At 34.2% G+C, this 20238-nt stretch overlaps 1 protein-coding gene across 1 annotated transcript in view; it reads right to left on the bottom strand.

The window, feature by feature from the left end:
- Positions 1 to 20238, bottom strand: part of LOC145261136 (carbonic anhydrase-related protein 10-like) — a 1563849-nt gene that overhangs the window by 638614 nt on the left and 904997 nt on the right. The window contains exon 3 of the mRNA XM_080119410.1: positions 4716 to 4763. Coding sequence (XP_079975536.1) covers positions 4716 to 4763 — 48 coding nt within the window. The remainder of the gene's footprint in view (positions 1 to 4715; positions 4764 to 20238) is intronic.

Here is a 20238-nt window from a genome sequence, read left to right as displayed (position 1 = left end):
AAATCGATTTGCTTAAGCATTTTACACGAAATTCTTGTCAATAAACTTAAAATATCTAAAAGAAAACAGTAAAAATGTACAAAAAACACCTATGTAGATTTTTACTACCGCTTTATATGTTTCCGTAAAATTATGTTCGATGAATTAAAGGGCAACTTACTAAATGCCAGACTTTAACTCGCTATTTTATACACTTAAACCGAGAGATTTTTTTTGTAAATTCTAACTTTTCTTAATGCAATAGATTGTATCTCCTTTGCACTAGGTTTACCGGGTATATTTATCGTGTGGTTTTGAAAATTCTTTTCATGAGATTGGTTGCTCTTATAATTACTGGAATTATGGGAATTTTCTTAAGAGTCTAGTATCTTTTTATGCCGTTCATACGATGTTCACGTTAAAGCGGTCTATGAATCTTAATATTTAATAAAGAACTATTAGCTGCAGTTTATAAATATTAATTTGTTATTCTGACAACAATTATGAATATAAACAAATGTATGCTGCTACAGGATGTAATGATAAATTTGTTGCTCTAACAGAAACGACACTGCACCTCTATTTTAAAACTTTCATTGATAAAAATCAATTCAGACAACTTGATCATATAGTGGAGCTGACATATATTCAACATAGTCGCCTCCAGCTTCTACTTTCATACGGGTCCGGAACTGGGGGCATGCCTTTCTCACAAGCGCCGGTGAGAGCTTTGCGAATACTCGGCGGATGGCGCCAATCAGGCTGGCTTTGGTGTTGTGGAATGTCATGTTGTGATGAATTTGATGTACGAGTAAACGAAGTACTCCGACGGTTTCAGGTCGGGGGGGGGGCAGTGAAAGAAGCGTACAAAGTCGTAGAAGCCAAATTTAGGTCTCTTTGGAGTTGTGGACCAGCGCCCTGTCCTGCTGCTACACGCAGATTCTGTCAGAGATGACCTTATTGCACCAGGGTATCGCCACACTCTTCAGCACATCCAGGTCCACTTTTGTACTGACTTTCAAGCCAACTTCGAGGATGTAATGTGGCATGATGTTGCCCTCAATTTAAAACAACCCCAAAGACCATAACAATAGCTGACAACTTCTCTGTTATTCGTGGCGATCCAGCGGTGCATTTTGGCGGTGCTGACAATAGTTCTATTGTCATAACTTGAATCCTTAGAGATCATGAGTTATACAGTGGCGCATCTCTAATCTCCCTCGTTGAACATTGTGCCACTTTCATACATGATAGAAAACAGCTATCGCTCTTGGGATTTGAACACAACTGCTCGATTAGTAGATGGTCTGCAACAAAAAAGTATACCGGTTTTTATCAAGCGGGAATGAAATCATGTCGTCTTTTCTAGACAAACAATTTTATCATTCAACCTCGAATTAGTTGCTTTATCTGACAACAGTTAGGAATATAAACAAAAATACGCAACTAGTTCATTTTCGCTGATATAGATAACTATTATTTGGTAAAAGGGTGTAACAGTTTCTTAGTGATAAACGTCAGGGACTAATAACCTGGGTGTGCTAATTTCGAATTCAATTCGTTCTGTAGAAACATTTTCATGTGTTGATAATCTTTACGGGCTTGCTCCAATATGTACCTTATATCTTCATTGAAAAAGTTCGTACTAGAAAGATGTCGGGGAAAAACAATGCCAACTGTAGAGTCATCTAATTCCTTCGAAATGGATGAATGAATTTGCTACTAAATAACGAAGGTTATTTACCGATATTCCAGAATGTTTAACCCAGTAAAACACGACGTAAAAACAATTACGCAGTAAATAGATAACTACATAACTAACACAGTATTAATCCGCAAAAGTAGGGTTAATATCTTGTTCGAACGGATATACAGTGCAATAATCCGTCTATGAAAGGAGGTAAGGACGAGGAGCATGCTATTGTAACGAACGGATATATACTAGAGTAACCACAGGAAAACATGCAAAGCGTGGGAGGATTGTCTAATAGCAATAAAACAGATACTTTATTTTGCACAAAATAAGACATTAAAACATAGTTTATTAGTCTAAAATTGTATAGTAAACTAAACTGAACGTCACAAGAGAATACAATTCTACATTAATAAACGTACTGGTATAATTTTAGTTGGAGACAGACAGCTACGAGCGTCGTTCCAAGAGTAAGAATCCTATTTGTTTCACTAAAATATTTGGAAAACTACGAAGATAAGAGTGGTACCATTATTTGTGTTTCAGCATTTGCACTTCTACATAGTTACCACAATTATTAGTGCGTTTAAGCCAGGATTACAATGATGCATCCCTGCTTCTGACGCATGTCTATGACATGGATTGTTTTCTTAGAATATCACGCTGTCAATATTAGCAACAGAAAGATGAAACTTTCACGCTATGAATGCATAAGTTCCGTAATGATAACAACGCAATTTGCTTTCCTTTTGATCTATTCGGGTGGAATATAAAAATCGGATGCATTGGTTTGGAACAAACCTCGTACAAAATTCTCATTAGTAAACGAATAGTAACAATATCATTCTTACTTCAGAAAAACAAAGAATCAAATTCCCATTGAGTATTAAATTAGGAATAATACTGTTCCGGCTTAAAATAATCTTTTTCTTATGAGTATACATATTAATAAATATCCACGTTGAAATTCACACATACATACGCGCATACATACATACATACATACATACATACGTACATACAAACATACATGCATACATTATATATATAGAGTGAATGAATGATACAAGTTTCTATTCCAAAGTTCATGATGTTGACCATCTTACAATCTGTTCCTTTAATTCAGTTGAGATTTACAATTCCTGACAGTATGTGCTTCGTATGACAAAATCAAACACTTGATTATTATATCAATTAGTGAATCTATTTTGCCCTTAACTCATCAGAAGAAATATCAACAATCAAGCCAATACAAGGAAATAAAGTGCGTTTTTACATGATAAAAATCTGAAAATTGGAAGAGAAAAATGGCGTAATGTAAATATATAAGGTATTTACAGCTTCTCTTATATTATATATATATATATATATATATATTACACACACACACATATATATATATATGTGTATGTGTGTGTGTGTGGAGAGAGAGAGAGAGAGATAAAGACAAAGACAGAGGAAGAGCAAGAAAGATTGATAGCTACAAGACTGTTCCAAAAGTAAAGCTTTCTATTTCTTAAACTTACAAAAGCGAAGAGCTACGAAAGCAATAGTGGTATAATTTAAAACGAGCGACATTTTTGCCCTAGAATTTATGTTTCTATATAGTCACCACCATGCCTTTACACTTTAAAATAATATTTGCTTCTGGCGCACGTCGATAACAGGGTTGTCTTTCTTAGATAGATGCACCGTTAATATCAGAAATAGAAAGATTCCCGATATTGAATGCATAATGTCGGTCCTCAAACGAATGCAATTTGAAATTTTATCTGATTTATTCAGGAGAAGTAAATGAAGAGTGTATTACTTTTGGAAAACTTTTGTAGATGAGCTAAAAACAATTTGATGCGAGAAATAAAATTGGAATAATTTACGACATTTATCAATCCTTTAAAACTTTTCGAATTTCAGATAATCAGTGACCCATTTGACGAATTTTCATCCTCTTGTAAAACGTGTCGATTTGTGAAAAAAAATTGTGTTCATGATTTTTCTTAATATAATTCTTAGTTTGATTTTTTGATAAATTAATAAAAATTGTAATTGATTCAGTTTTTATTTTAATCATCATTTTTTCTTGTTTTTAACTGGTCAACGTAGTACATGAAGCCATTCCAATTATATCAATGCATTCTACTATAAGAAACATTTTCTATCTTTGTCATGTTTTGTATTATTTAATTATAAAGCATATATGTATGTGAGTGCGTGTGTATGTATGTGCGTGCGGAAGTTGAGATTCACTTACAATTTTGCACCCAAGTGAATTTTTCAGGCTAAAATATTAGGCTAATATAAAAATGAATAAAATGTGAGACGACGTTTCTAAATGAAGATCTAGTATAGAAGTGAATACGATATGGGAACGAGTAATTATAAACTAAAGATAATATATACAAGTAAGTAAAGGCATACTATATATACATATATATATACATACACACACACACACACACATATATATATATATATATATATATATATATATATATATATATATATAAGCGAGATAAGGCACTATCCAGTCATGCCTGAGGGAACAAGAGCACGCTACCCCTGTGACGTAAATAAAGGGTTCCGCTCGAAATTCCGCCCAAATTTCCGAGTTGGAAAGAAACATTCCTGAGTTCGACAAGATACACCTGAAGAATGCCGGAGATTACATCGACCGAAACGTTATGAAAATACACTCAAGATGAGAATAGTAGTCCGACGAATCCAAATAATACGAAAACGTAACACTTCGGTTACTATAATATCGGCCAGTAGAGAGTCTCAACTATGGATAGAATAGAGATATCGTACAAAATGTGTGACCTCGACCTGTTTCATGATCTTGAACCTAACTTTTTATCAAATTATTCAAAAATTAGATCAATTTAAATTTTGACTGTGGTATATAATTAGAAAAAGGCTATAGAAACGCATGGTGACTAATACGATCGAAAACATACCCTCATTGGCGAAATGGTGTACAGAATAAACAGAAGTAACATAAAAATAAAATTAAAAAATAAGACGTATTTGGAAGAATTCTTACCTGATAATCCGTCATAGCCCCACCATTCTGACCAGGTACTAGATCCGTCTGTGGAAATAGAAAAATAAAATAAAGATTAATATTCTTTTTAGCAAACATTTAAGTAAATCAAGACATAAAGTAAAGAGAATCTCTTTCACGGTTGTTGTCATCGATAGCTTCCTTCCTATAAAATAATTTTTTTTTGCGTTATCAGTTGTTATAGACTGGGGTAATCTTGATACATAAATTATGCGAGAGAACATGGATATGGAATTTTAATTGTGTAATATATGATTAATTCGCTATCAATAGATCAATGAAAAAATATATAAAGTAAGATGGATACGAACATCAAATGAAATGTGGTTATACAAAGTGGGCATAAATGTGGACTTGCGGAACGTTAGTCTATAGAAAATACGAGTGTAAGAATTACGTAAATGTGATAGAAAATAAAGAGGAACTTGTTTGAAAGTTATGATGAGGGCTATGAGAACAGCATATTCTTCTCATTGTTTTGACTCTCGAATGTGTATCCGTTTATATGCTATATACTTTTATGTAAAGTTATGTGGTTCTCGGTTGATTAACTTTCTATAACTATGTCGGGCATATACTCGAGGGTACAAACAATGCAAAGAATATGCCGTTGTCATAGCCCTAGTTATGATACATTATATATACAGTTTAATTCCCGGTTCAGAAAAGCGTAAATTTTATGTGAATTATCGCTGATTGAAGACAACGTATTATTATACTGAAAAATGCTAACGTTTCGGGTGCATATATATGCGCACGTGTCTGTGTGTATGTGTATATGCATGTATATGCATATATGTAAGATAAGAGCGGGAAATTGTCACGTCACTAAACATTTCTATAATATTTCTACCCATACACTAATATAACATTTTAATATTGTTATAATAAGTTCGTATTCGTGAATACAGATTTACTTTCCGTTGTTTTGAATAAAAAAATCATTACTTGGAAAAGAAAAACGACATTGTTAAAATTGCAATTTAAAATATAATTTATTAAGTCGACGTAGTAGTATACACCCTAAACACATTGCAATACTGATTCTCGAATGATCACCAATTTAAGCAAAATTTAGCCTAGTAAGTATTATTTTCGATGAGTGACTGTTTTTGAATACCACGTGCTGGATATAAGAGGATTGCGACACCTCTATGCAAGAACTGCAAAAACCTAACGTCGTCATATTCGCCAACGGGGATATAATAGCTATTTCCTAGAAATTCCGAGCAAGCCAGTTCTACACGCCCAAAATGAGATAGACTTTCGTAAGCAAAATCCAAGTAGAAATTTTAAAATGGCTCCAGGTATCGTTTCAGTTTAGACTTACATCTAGTAAAATACAAGTACAGTTTATGAGGTGCACTTCCATGCATTAATCTTATTGTATTTTGTGGCCCCGTGTGAAATAAAATCAACATATAACCAACAAAAGTACCTAAACAACGGTATCTAGCAGAGTTCCTTCATGGGTCGGTTTCAGCAGTTTCTGACCAAACTGTAAGAATACCATTCACCATTCTCGTTGACTGCCCATACTCTCAAACAACACTGCTTTACGGTTTTAGAAATAAACCTAACCCACAAATATCAAATATTAGCGGGGTGATCTGACGATGCCCGGAATAAAATGATTATCAACGAATGTTTCAAGCTCCCATATTTTTTTTTAGAAGGTGGTCACCACTTATCAAGGCCCGGAAGCCACTCGAGGATTAGGCTTATTGCGTGTACAGTGCGTTAGCATTGGAGATTTGATAAAGTGTCTTACTTAAGGGGGCGGTTCATCAGGAATTTGTCTATATTGGACTTGAAGACATCCAGGTTGTAGTCAGGTGGGAAACAGGCAAACGGAAGAGAGTTTCACAGGCGTGCACTTCTAAGAAAGAAGCTTTGTTCGTGGAATCTACGTTTTGGTTTTGGCACAGATAAAGAATGGGTAAAATTTTTGGCAGTGGTTTCGGCTAGACGGGTGTTTTTCGTGAAAGATTTGCGAGGAGGGACCAGAGATTGGAGCTAAGACGACCACTTGCCATGGAAGTAAGGATAAAACAAAACCGGCTTGCAACGTCTCTCCTATAGGGGAGAGGTTGCAGGGAAGAGAAAAGGGCATTCCCCAAGAAGCCACGAAGCCTATTTTGTACATAGGTCAAGGCATAATTTTATTGTCATCGAAAATGATGAAATAGCTAATTTTTCAATCAAATCGATTGCATGCTCTAATTTTGGAACAATCGCGATGAACCGGAAGGAAGATCCATATGTTTGTTGAAGTGAAGAAGTTTACAATATATTGTAGTCTATTGCACTGTAGAAAACCTACTGTTGGTCTTATAAATTGTTTTTATATATAATGGCTTGCATTAAAGTATATAATGCAAAAGTCAAGTATCATGCGTCAATTCTGATCTAAATAGAAACAGTTAATTCTTAACGCGCCCTGGTCATAAAAGAAAGAAACTACGGTTAATTTTATATGCCTGGCATTACTGCTTGTGCGGTGAAAATGACTTAAATTGAAGTTTAAAATTAAAAAGTCAAGTATTATTTTTTTTTATTATACTTTAAACAGAAACATTTAGTTCGAACGCACCTCTTCTATATCAAAGCACCTGCTGTTGATTTTATGTGTTGTACCTTTCATCTTGTTTTGTAATAAAACTCCCCAAACGCACTTGTGATGTTAGGCTGTGTAAGATTTAAACTTTAGTTAAATCGCGTGTTCCTTCTTTTTGCAGATTATTTCGTTTGTTTATTATCGATACTTATCGAGGTCATTCCGATACAAAACCTATCTAAGAACACAGCCAGGCAAAAAAGTATCTTTCTGTAAGGCTTCATAAATATGGACTCAGCCGTTTTCAAGTCCATAAGGAAAGAACTTACAGAGACACAAATACACAGATAAAGTTCCGTTTAAATAATAGTAGATAGAGATAGAGATATTTTTTTCGAGTTTTCAATTGCCTTCCTTTGCACACTCTTTTAGTTCATGCATTGTGCAATATAAGATGTTTATTCAAATCGATATCTATTTCAGAATAGCAACATGAAATTAAGCAATATACTAAACAGTTGATGATAAATGAAAAATGTAACTTTTTGATTAAGTCTAACGACGCATTTTGGCAGAAGGCGAAGTTATAATTTAGTTTTGCTAAAGGAGAATAATTGAGTGAAATTATTTTAAATTTGATTGAAAATTCAAATTATTTTTTACTTTTCTGGGAAAATGAAGGTAAATGTATTTTTTATTGATTGCGATGCAGTTTGCTAAAATATGTTTTCTTTTGATGTAATGAATTCTTTCTTATTCTATAATAAATCATACTTCGCCATTAAAACAAAGACGAATAACGGTTTCGTTTGTCATTCTGTCTCTCTTTATTTATAAATATATATTACAATAGAAAAATGCGAGCATGCAAAGTAATATGGTTAAGTTTAAACATGGAAAAGTAAACGACTAGTTGTTAAAACTGGAAACGAAAAAGACAAGATATTCTAGTATAAAATATAATAAATTTATAACTTAAAATATTGCAGCATTAAGAATTGATTATATAATGTCAAAAATTGAATGTAAAAAATTGATTTTTTTCACAATATAGCCAAGAAAGTAATCTATAAACTGTAATAATTGTTTGAAATTTGGTCGAAAAAGAAGTGACCGGTGAAGCTTTAAAACAGTTCTAAATGATTAAAACTGCCACAACCATATATTCAAACGTGTTTGAACAATGTAGATATACCTCCCTCTATCTATCTATCTATCTATATCTATATATATATGTGTGTATATATATATATATTTGTGCGTGTTTGCGTGTGTCTTTCACAATTTAAAAAAATCTAATATTCTAAATCGATGTGACACTATGAACCACCATGCAATATATATATATATATAATTATTTGTTACTATAATAATTAAATACCTACAGGCACTAGTGTTTCATCCTTTCGGTAATCTTCAGAGCTGGGTGTCACGATTACTACCAGTCGAACGATTCGAACCCCGTATCACGAGACATCTCTGGCTTGATTAGCGGAGACCTAATCCATTCGGCTATCATTAACCGCTTGAAATAACGTTGAATTTTAAACATCTTAATTTTAAGTGTTCATTTACGCCAGACAAACAGTGATCTAATCGTTATACGATGATCTACGCATAAGAGCTAAATTGACCGACTTTTAATTCAACTGAAAGTGCTCAACGATAAGAAACGAATTTCTTAAAGGGGCTGTCATAATTATTTTTTACTATAATAATTAAATACCTACAGACACTAGTGTTTCATCCTTTCGGGAATCTTCAGTGCAGGGTGTCACACGTATTGCATTTTCGTCCCAAACAAAATACATTGACACTTTGATGTAAATGTCTACCATTTGGGATATAATGTTGAAGGGCTCCAAGTTAGAAGTTGAGCAGTAAGATATCTGTTTACATTACACTTGTATTTCGACATGTCTGTGCAGTCAGGGTAGCAGGCACCTGAGAGGGAATTTAAACGTTTAGCACTCTTCTGAAAGAAACTATTAGAGTAGAAGGCTTTCTGGCATCTAAAGATCTCTCGTGTGTAGGAGTGCGATTTTGCTGCGTGTCGTGTTTGTAGAGTGTGTTTTCGCATAGGGAGTACAAGGGCTTTTTGTTCCTGGGCGGGATTCTGATCTAAATACTGGTAAAACAGGCAGAACGATGCAACATTTAGTTGATTTGACAGAGGTTTAAGCCTAGTTGATATTCCGGGACTTATTAGTTTAACGACTCTCTCTGTTATACATGCATGTTTCTCTTTATATAAACATTTTGCGTAAGTATGTAAGTGCGTTGAAAGCACGCATATATCTTTTTATACGTTTGTAGCAAGAACTTTTATGTCGTGTGGATATAATAGCAGTTATTCATGTGTTTATATCTATTTATCTATCTATCTCTAGTTTTATTTGTCTATTTTCCAATTTTATTTTGGTGAAGATTTATCTACCTCCAATTATCTTTCATATATAAATTTCATTTTTTTTTAATCTATCTTTTTATATCCTAATCTAATTGCCTTAAGAGCTGGACATTTTACTCGAACTTATTTAATCTCAAACCGCCTAAATATTTATACGCAAGCTCATTCGCAGAAGCTAAACCTTGTATTTAATGTGACAGGAAAGCTTTTGAGAGTCACGTCTTTGAGTAAGAAAATAGTAAACACAAATTGCGTGTTATACCGAGACTGAGAAGATTCCTGGAATGAGAACTAACGCATTGGAAAGGTGACATGGAAGTTGTAAAAAGTAGAAAAGAAACCATTAGAAACACGATCTGATAAAACTTATTTGTTGTTTTCTCTTTAGGCAGATTACCAGCCTCGTTGTGAGAACGGAACGATCGGAATGATAGGGAAAAGCGTCATCAAGTGTCAAAGAGAACTCGAGGGGAAAAGGAAGAAATTCGATACAACAACTTTGAAATGAAACGAGTAAGGAAAGTAAAAAAAAAAAAAAAAACCTTGATGAGGGAAAAGATGGCGACTAAGGGGGAACGACAAAAAATTGTTAAAAATCAACATTAAAGAAAGGAAGCTACATCCTACAAAGGGGTCCATTTATATCGCAGCGTTTGCCAATGTAAATGTTAAAAATACATAACAATTCATGCATACTATTTTACATTAATTAGTCATTTCCCTGAACCTTTCGGCTTGCAGGATTTCCGGACCCTTCCGATTAAAGAGTCACGTGAAGTGGCTATAAAAAATCTCTCGCATGACTGTACCCTACATCTCCTCATTTGCTTGATTGATCCAGAAACAAGACGAGGTTGAGGCTCAGTGACATATGCCCAAGTCGGCAGTCACAGTAACCTAGCCCCCTTCCTACCATTACACACTTGAACTGAAGTGATCCGAGACAGCAGTTACAAGTTAGCCATCATTTATCATTGGATCTCTGTTTAGATTGCAAATAATTCATATACAAAAAGAGTCAGAATACAGGGACACACAAGTGCAAGATGTTACGCAAACACTTTATGGCCACATAAGTTCTCGCGAAGCACGTTTGTTGCAATATTTTTGACTCATAATGGAGGTAGAGATTTATTTGCCGCCCACCTCAGCAAAATGTGGCACAAGGCCGGAAAGTGGGAAACCAGCAGGCTCCCCTAAAGGAGGGTCAATCCTGCAATTGTAAAAATTGTCTGACAAACCCCGTCGGCATTCCTCAGGCAGTAAGCTATAAACTTACTCCACTGGAAAGCCCAGTTGCAAGGCCTGGGAGGATAGACCTCCTAGGTATTACCCAGGCGGCGTACCTCAGTCCGACAGGTGCTGGGCCGGTTCCATCCCCCTCACCTGTTGGGCTGAGTGTCGAGAACGGATCCTTGACGAGTACTTCTACCCTGTATCCCTGCAGCCGAGGCCGCTAGGAGACCTTCCCCATCAGACGAGTAATGGAGGTAGAGATTTATTTGCTCTCCACCTCAGCTAAATGTGGCACAAGACCCGAAAGTGGGGATCCAGAAGGCTCCCCTAAGGAGGGGCACTTTTGCAATTGTAAAAATTGCCTGAGTAACCATGTCGACATTCCCCGGTCGGGGCGTCTCAGGCAGTAAGCGATAAACTTACTCCACTGGAAAGCCCAGTGGCAAGGCCTGGGAGGGTGGACCTCCTAGGTATTACGCAGGCGGCGTACCTCAGTCCAGCAGGTGGTGGTCGGTTCCCGGCCCCTCATCTGTTGGGCTGAGTGTCAAGTGATGAATCCTTGATGAGTACTACTACACTGTCTCCCTGCAGCCGAGGCTGCTAGGAGACCTTCCCCATCAGACGAGTGATGGGGGTATGGTCTCTCCCAGCTGGGATGTTCTATTTATAAACGTTGCTGTTTGGAACTGACGAATCAAATTAATTCACGTTCAATCAGAAACCAGAATTGCTCCTTAAAAATTAAAGCTTTTTAGAAATGTTGCATACGTTTTTCTCGTGTCAAAACGGAAAGGGTCTTTTTCTTTTTGGATACAAACTTATAAAGTCTGGAACCTGTACAGAACAGCTGTCCACTGAGAATTCATCATCTCCAGGATTTGTAACTCTTCTGAAACTAAACATTGCTTCAAACTCAATTTCACGAATTTTCGTATTTTCTGTACAATTAACTTTTTTTGTATAATTTATTTGCTAACCGAATATAATTGATTTAAATATTGTACACACCTGTCATGTTCTTTCTCGCAAATCGACTATCGCCATATTTTGTTTCAAAGCTTATCCTTGATTTTATATCGCATTCTCACGTGTGACAATTAAACATTTGTTTCATTATTGAGAAGATTTAAATCGTCCTATTGTTTTTAACTTTCTTATTTTATTTTTGCTGGGGATGAGACATCTTTTGAATTGCATATATTTATCTGCTATTGCTTACACACTAACCGATAGGTCTTCTTAAAATTATGACCGTTTATTTAAGTGCAATCTTTTGTATTTCTCTTGAATTTAGTTCACCGGATTTATTCTTCCGTTAGTTGGAAATATTCCTACAATTCTAATTTAATTCTGCATCGTACATACGACTTCGGTATTTCGTTATCTTTCCTCTCTCAGATGTGTATAATTTAGCATCATTAGGGATATTCTCTGCAACTAGGATTGCAACTTTCCTACAGTTATCTCATATAATCATTTTATTTCAGTCAAAGTTCTCAGAAATTAAAGCTTATATTTGATTTCTATACGAGATGCATAGATATTCAAATGTTTTATTAAAGTCTTCCTTAACATCTAAAACGTTTAGTTATTAAAGCAGTTAAAAGCATTAAATTTCTCCCCTTAACCGACCATGTCACAGTATGTTTTTAAATAAACTATTGATCTTATTGTCATCGAGAACAAAAATTAATTTAATCTAATGAAGTATTGAGCTTTGTGCTATTTTTTAAAAGGCAATATCACTTGAACGTGTTACACCATTCTTGTAGAAGCCAATGTGCGTAGCTATAACAAGGAGATCTCATTTGAGCTGCGAATTTGCTATTCTGAATCTTTAGCCAAACTTTATTTGCATGTTTAATTATCTTCATGAAAAAGGATCCAAAATTCAGAGTAACTTTAATTACTTGAGGATAGTGTCTTATAAGAATCGAATTTCCCTTCAGAAGGCATTCAACTTTTCTCCTTAATGCTTACATGCATACAAAGACAATTTCAAGATGAAACCTTGACAGAGGCGAAAGTGGCATGTCAAATGAAAGCTTGCCACATTGAATAAATCGTTATAGGAAACTTTAATGTGGGACATTGATGAAAATTCTACATGAAATTTAGACTGATATGCTTACAAAAATGTGTCACACATAAGCATCTCTGACCGATGAAAATGCTTTGTTATATTTAGTCGGCAATGGTTTATATAAATTTCATGTCAAATTTAGTCTGCCAATTTTATCAAAATTTCATGTTAAACGTAAGCCTCACAAACCAATTAAAATGATATTTTCAAAAATAAGCATTACAAATTGACGGAAATCGTATGTCAAACTTAAATATCGCAAATCGAAGCAAACTTTGTCGAAATGAATTGTGAGAGGTGCAGTGAATAAGACCGATCCATGAAATTTTTATGTCAAACTTCAACGTGACCTATAGCAGTACTTATATTAAACGTAAATCTGGCAAGACGAACGAAGGAAATAAATCAAATTTAAGTTCGAATTACTATTTTCGGTTTAATTATATGTCAAACTGATAAATCGTCTAAAATAACTTGTTACCCGTTAGCGTGTCAAATCCTCAAAATACATTATGTCTATCAAACTGGCGAGAAAGTAAGATGTAACTTACGAATGCGAGAACAACGAAAGACTTTTGTCAAGTTATATAGTGAAAGGCTTACGAAAATGTAATAGCTCGTTGAAAACGATATGCCAAATTAACTTTAACAGATGAGAGAAAGAATTTACGCCAAACAAGCAGGATACACCGATGACGAAAACTTGACGTAAAAACTGCTATATCAAACGAAAGCCTGACATTTTTTCCACGACTATAACATTATGTATAAAATACTGTTTCGGAAAGTCATTTGTAGATACACACATATAAATTTTATAGATGTATGATAGAGTCATTTCAAATGTAAGTGTGACCGACCGACAGCCGAAAATAAACTTTTGTTGAACTTGACACCTGGGTATTTAAGTCTGATAGACCGAGCTAGAACGTGACAGACTAACGTATCTACCCAGTGACAGCACGACTCTCTCATAGATACGTAGCTGAGAAAGCTTGCCTTCCTAAAACATAAAAAGGCAGAATTATAGGTTATCCTGTGAATGTCAAAACACGTTCATCACTGTAAAATCTGTTTCATGTTTAAACGTGAATGGGCCATGTTGAACTGTCACAGAGTAACGTACTGATTTATTGGCCTAATGTTGCTCAAACCCTCTCGTAGATATGTAAGGACGAATCTGCAACGGCATGTCTAAAAACGAATACATGCATTACAGTTTCATCTACGAAAGCAAACTTTATTTCGTTAGAAAATGTAAATTTCATTCGGGTTTTATTATGATGAAAATTGTTTTTGTCATAGAAAATAGACTTTACGAAGGAAGGAAAGCGACAAACAAAAGACCGCTAATATATCCTCGATATGTATTCAGACAATGTGTGCTTTAGGCGATCAACATGCTATTTAAAACCAGCGTAACAGAAATACTATCATTTTATTTTAATGTTAAATTTGACAGACACGCGAAAATCATATTTATCACTTAACCTTGTAAGGTAAACAAGTGGGTCATGTGGAATTAAAGTGACAGACAGACGAAAATACTAATCCTAGCTTAAGAATGACAGACCAAAAAATATAATAGTAAAACTGTAACGTTGTTCGGGAATCAACACGTTGTAGCTTTCAGTCGCAAAATAGACATAGAAAATAAAAGAACTTCAACTCGCATTTTCTTTGTGACAACATTTATTTGCTCATTGTTACGGAAGTGACGTCATACCCATGATCTCGAACGTTTTCCCACACGTAACTCACGCGTCTAAAGTGATTCTGAACGTGGTTCACGTCTCTAACGTGCTCTCAAACGTTTTCCATGCCTATGACGTGATCTCCTTTGTAAAATATTTATTTTTCTCTGTCGGTGATGTGATTTCGCATAGAGTTGCATATGCGCGTCCGCGCGATGATACAAAACGTCAACATAACAGATCGAAGAGTACAATAAGTATTACATTAGCATGTCAGGCCTAAAAATATTTCAAAATTTAGTATGATAGAGCAAAGAAAATATTCCAAACCTTAGTATGTTAATCTGAATAAAATGCTAAAATTCTACGTAAAATGTCGCCCTGACATACCGCGTTACGAGCAAAGCGTCTTATAAGCGATACTCTCTGTGTCTAAGAATGAAAATCTTATCTTGCAAGAAGTTGAAAGAAAAGGCGACGGACAAATCCTTTTATAGAGATTCGAAGTCGAATGTAATAAAGACGTAGGAGAAAAAAAATACATAAAGATTTGCAAATGGAATGCCGGCAAGAGGAGTTTTACATGTCGAACTTAATCCTCTTTTTCTATAGGTTCTAATACATTCTTAGTTTCGAATTAACCTTAGTATAACGACGGAGGACCCTTTTGAATATATTTGTACTAGGTCAAATGTCATATGAGGTAATTATACTATATACATGAACGAAAAATAAATAAGAATAAATATGACCGGTTTAGTCTCCTGTTCAGCAATCCATTAATGTATTTAATTAGGAAAATGTAAATTGTGAAATACAACAAATTTTATAATAAGAATAAAAGGTCGAAACAAAACATCTTTCTGCTGGCTTTATTTATTTCTCTCATTCTTCTGTATAGTGGCACGTTAAATAATATGATTAATCGTCTTGATATTTTACTTTATTTATAATAGGCTATTAACGTCTGTTTATACCTTTCTCTTTAACTTCGATTAATAAAAAAGAACAGGAAAATTGAAAGAACCAAGAGTGATAGATAGAGTATATAATAAACACGTATAGTTAAACAATGTACTCTTAGGGAGGAAGAGAGAGAGAGAGAGAGAGAGAGACAGACAGACAGACAGACAGACAGAAAGCACCCCAGAGGAACTTGAGAAAAGATGGTCACCTACCGGATTAATTGCAAAATAAAGCTTTTGACAATTAGAATAAAACCTTAAAACTTAATTCAATTTCTAAACCAATGAATATTTATATCATTAAAATATATATGAAAAGTTTCAACTTATATAATTCTAAATTAATTCAGTTTAACTATTATATATAAACGCATATATATATATATATATATATATATATATATATATATATATATATATATAGTCTAAAGAAGCTTTGAATAAAAAAATGCAAAAATAAAAATAAAGAATGCAATTTAAATTCCCGGAAGGAAAAAATATATTGACTTTAACCTATACCAGAGTTAGCACCTACATAATAATTATACAAAATGACAACTGAAATAAAGAACACACCGTTTGGAGAATCGAAAAGATATCTAGAAAAATCGGAATAAAATAACTCTGTCATGTTCAATCAGATGTGCTTGAATAATGACTTACTGCCAATATATATATATATATATATATATATATATATATATATATATATATATATATATATATATATATGAGTCATTTCAAAAGTAAAACCTCTTATTTTTAACTTAAAAATCAAAAACGCTAGGAAGGCAAAAGTGGCACAGTTAAAACGAGGGACATATTTCTGCTCCAAAAACAACCATTTTTTAATTTCACTGATGAACCATGTACGCGCATGGGTGGCCAGAATCACATTTTTCATACGAGGGTTGTTTTAAAAGCAAAGCTTCCGAATTTTTAACTAAAAGAGTTGGAAACCTACGGAGACAGGAGTTGTACCATTTAATCAAACGTACCTTTGCGTTCCATAAATTATTTTTCTACATAGTAACCAACATTCTTAATGCACTTTTGACAGCGATAAACTATGGCTGTGCAGGGACGTTCAAACCGTGCTTTGTCCTATGAGGGTCGCTCTAAAGGTAAAATCTTGCCGACATATAGTATATTATTATTCTATGCATCTGATTGTATATAGCTATGTCGATAAGATTTTATTTTTGGGACTTCAAATACTCTTATTTTGAATATTTGTCTAGGATTTACTAGTAAGGTGACGTATCTCTACAGGGGTTTGTTGTGACAAACACTTATACAAAAAGACCGAAGGTACTCAAAGAGCGGTGCTTAGTAGGCAATTCAAACTCGCCAATATGTAATTCAAATTATTCTGTATGTAATTCGGACCCTCTTATAGGCGTGCGAAATAATATATATACTAGAAGAAAGACCAGAATTTGCTCAGGAGTGAAGGTGATTAACGAATATTCTACACACCTATATTTTGTATTTTTATCACAATCGGTGGAATAGCCCATTTTTCAATCAAATCAATTGATTGCCTGCTCTAGTCGAGGACCCATCGCAGTGCACCGGGAGGAAGCTTCACATGCCTCCCCGTGGTCACTTAATCTAAAATAAATTGTAGTCTACCTTGAACTGTAGTGAACCTAATGTTTATTTTTATAAACTTATTTTTGTATATATGTAGTGGTTAGTATTGAAGTTTAAAACGCAAAAGTCAAATATCATGCTTCAGTTGTGCTCTAAACAAAATGATTCATTTTGAACGCACCCCTGACATATCAAATAACCTATTGTGTATTTAATATGTCGGGCCTTTCTGGTTGTATGAAAATAAAACTTCTCAAATGCATTTGCTGTGAAAGGTGTTAACTTTTGCCAAAATCACCTGTTCCTCCTTGAATCGGATTATTTCAATTATCATTTATCGATAATTATCGAATAGATTTCGATAAAAAAAACCCTATCTATGAATATTACACGGTACATATAGTACATTCGTCTGCAGTTTCATAAGGACCGTCCCAGCCGTTTTCGAGGCTAGAAGAAACGAACTCACTGCACACAAACACTGAGACAAAATCTATTTTATATGTACATATATATATATATATATATTTTAACTATATATATATATTTCAACTATATATATATATATATGTGTGTGTGTGTGTGTGTGTGTGTGTGTGTGTGTACAGGCCTTTAATGTGAACGTATACATGCCTAAAAGAAATAAATCATTCTTTTACAGTTAACATCGTTCAGACGTTACTAATATTAGTTTCGACCTTTAAAGCAATGTGTAATACATTCATTATTCAGAGATTTTTTTTCATCCCTCTAAACAAAGGATGAAATCGTATAAGCGAACGTACACGTTTTTCCAACATTGCTTTATGCAACGTCAGCGACAAGAAAAATACATACAAATAAATAAACATATGCATAAAACTTGTAGACATACTGGCTTTATAAATTAACTGCAAAAAAAAAAAAAAAGATATGTTAAACGTTGATAACAAGAACGGTTGTTCTCAACCTGTGCTTTTAGCGATAAAAGTACCATTTCCAAGTAAATCGTGACCGACAAACAAAATGCTATGAAAAACAAACAGAATGGATCTCATTTATATGCTTTAACATATGCAAAATAAAACATGTTTATTTAATTTACGCGTTTAACGCTTAAAATGTGGTTTCAGTATTAGACGTAGCAGATTGATGACTATTGTATTCCTAATTTAATCCGGACATGTCAGTGGACATTCAAATCCAGTCTGAAGCCTGAACAACATATATATCTACTTAATATGCTTGAAGGCATTTAGGAAAAACCTTACAGGGGCGGCCGGCGTTGCCCAGTCGTAAAATACGCTTTTTATACGATATTTTAATTCACGCAGAATTCGTATTTATTATTGTAGAGTCAATAATTTGATATTATATTGTACCCAATATATAGTAATAATTTCAAAAGTAAAGAAAATATATGACGTGACTGCCAAAATAGTTGCATGATTAAAACAATGTCTTGAAATTAAGAAAAGACTGAAGTTTATTTGTATACATCATGGCTGGACTGTAGAACGGACTGTGAAATTTATGAAATGCAATTTGGTTTACACTGCAAAAATGTTTTTGATCGACAAGATGTGAGCAAGGTCGACCGGACCGTTCACAGAATATTATGATTATTTAGATACGTTCAAGCTTTTAGCAACTGAAATTCTAATTAAAATCTTGGCCCTGTCGGTGGGGCATTAGAATACGCCGACTGTCCCCCTGCAGAGGGTAAAAGTCCCTCAATGGGGGTCCTGGATATGACCTTAAACTATATCCAGTGGTAAGGCCCCAGCTTGTGGGCTTTGGGGAGTCTGGAGCCACCCTTTAATTACCATTGCTCCCATGTCCACTCTTACCTGAAGTGGTAGTACCTGTTAGAGTCCCAACTATGGGTTGAATAGAAACCGACGTGAAAACAACAAATATATTCTATTAAAAAAAATTGTCTTCAAAATCGCATTCGGCATTAAATAACCCGAAAAGGGTTGATATGCCGTAATACAAAAAACAACCAATCAATCTAATTAAAATCTGACAGATTGAAGAAAATCCTATTTCAAATTGCTAACTTAAATAGAAAACGCTGTTTTAACTTACAACAGACTAAAATGTTATTTTAAATTTTAGCCAGCAATATCCACAGAAATGCCATTTCCTAATAAATCATAACAAGTTAATAAAAACGCTATCGCAAGCGGAAACATCACAGGTTGCTAAAAATACTAGTAAGATTTTAAGTTTGAGAATCAATAAAACTACTATTTCGGACTTTAACTTAACACAGCGATACATTTTTTTTTTCGATTGTAAGCAAAACAAATCGCTAAAAAGTCCATTTCGAAGGCGTGACATAACGATAAAAATATTTCGAACTGACACGTGGCAGAACAGAAATGACATTTTGAATTTATTTATGAGAGACAAATCCAAATTGTTTTTGAAATTATCCGTAACAAATGGACCAAGCATTTATTTATTACGTAAATATAGCAAACGACATCTTTAGTAACGTGTCCTTTCTATCTGCGCGTTTATTGACGAAAAAGAGATTATAAAGCAGCGGATTAAATAAAATGATACGTTAACATAACAGATTAAAAGAAAAATTCTATTTTAAATTTTAATGTGATCGACCAGCCGATTTACACCAACATGTATGCAGATCTTTGAACGCAGATGAAAATCGGAGTATGTAGAGATACACATTTTAATTAACATGTGAACAGACTGACAGATTTTTTTATTATTAATAATAACGAGGACGTACCAAATATTTCCAACTCATTTCTTTGAAAAGTTACGTTCAGACCAAACATGGATTTTAATTGCTTTTTCGTCGACTTTCATCACGGATCTTAACTCACTGTAGTTGGTATTAGTTAATTTAATTTATTGAGCGGTGTTTTTATTTTTATACTTGCAGGTCACCCGGCATGGTCCGACGTTGCCCAGCATCACCGGTCATAAACTACGCGTTAATATGATATA

Source organism: Euprymna scolopes, chromosome 37, assembly GCF_053919585.1.
Source record: "Euprymna scolopes isolate OS-2025 chromosome 37, ASM5391958v1, whole genome shotgun sequence".
Classification (NCBI taxonomy): Eukaryota; Metazoa; Mollusca; class Cephalopoda; order Sepiida; family Sepiolidae; genus Euprymna; species Euprymna scolopes.
The sequence above is the reverse complement of the archived record's forward strand: the minus strand, read 5'-3'. Positions and strand labels throughout refer to the sequence as shown.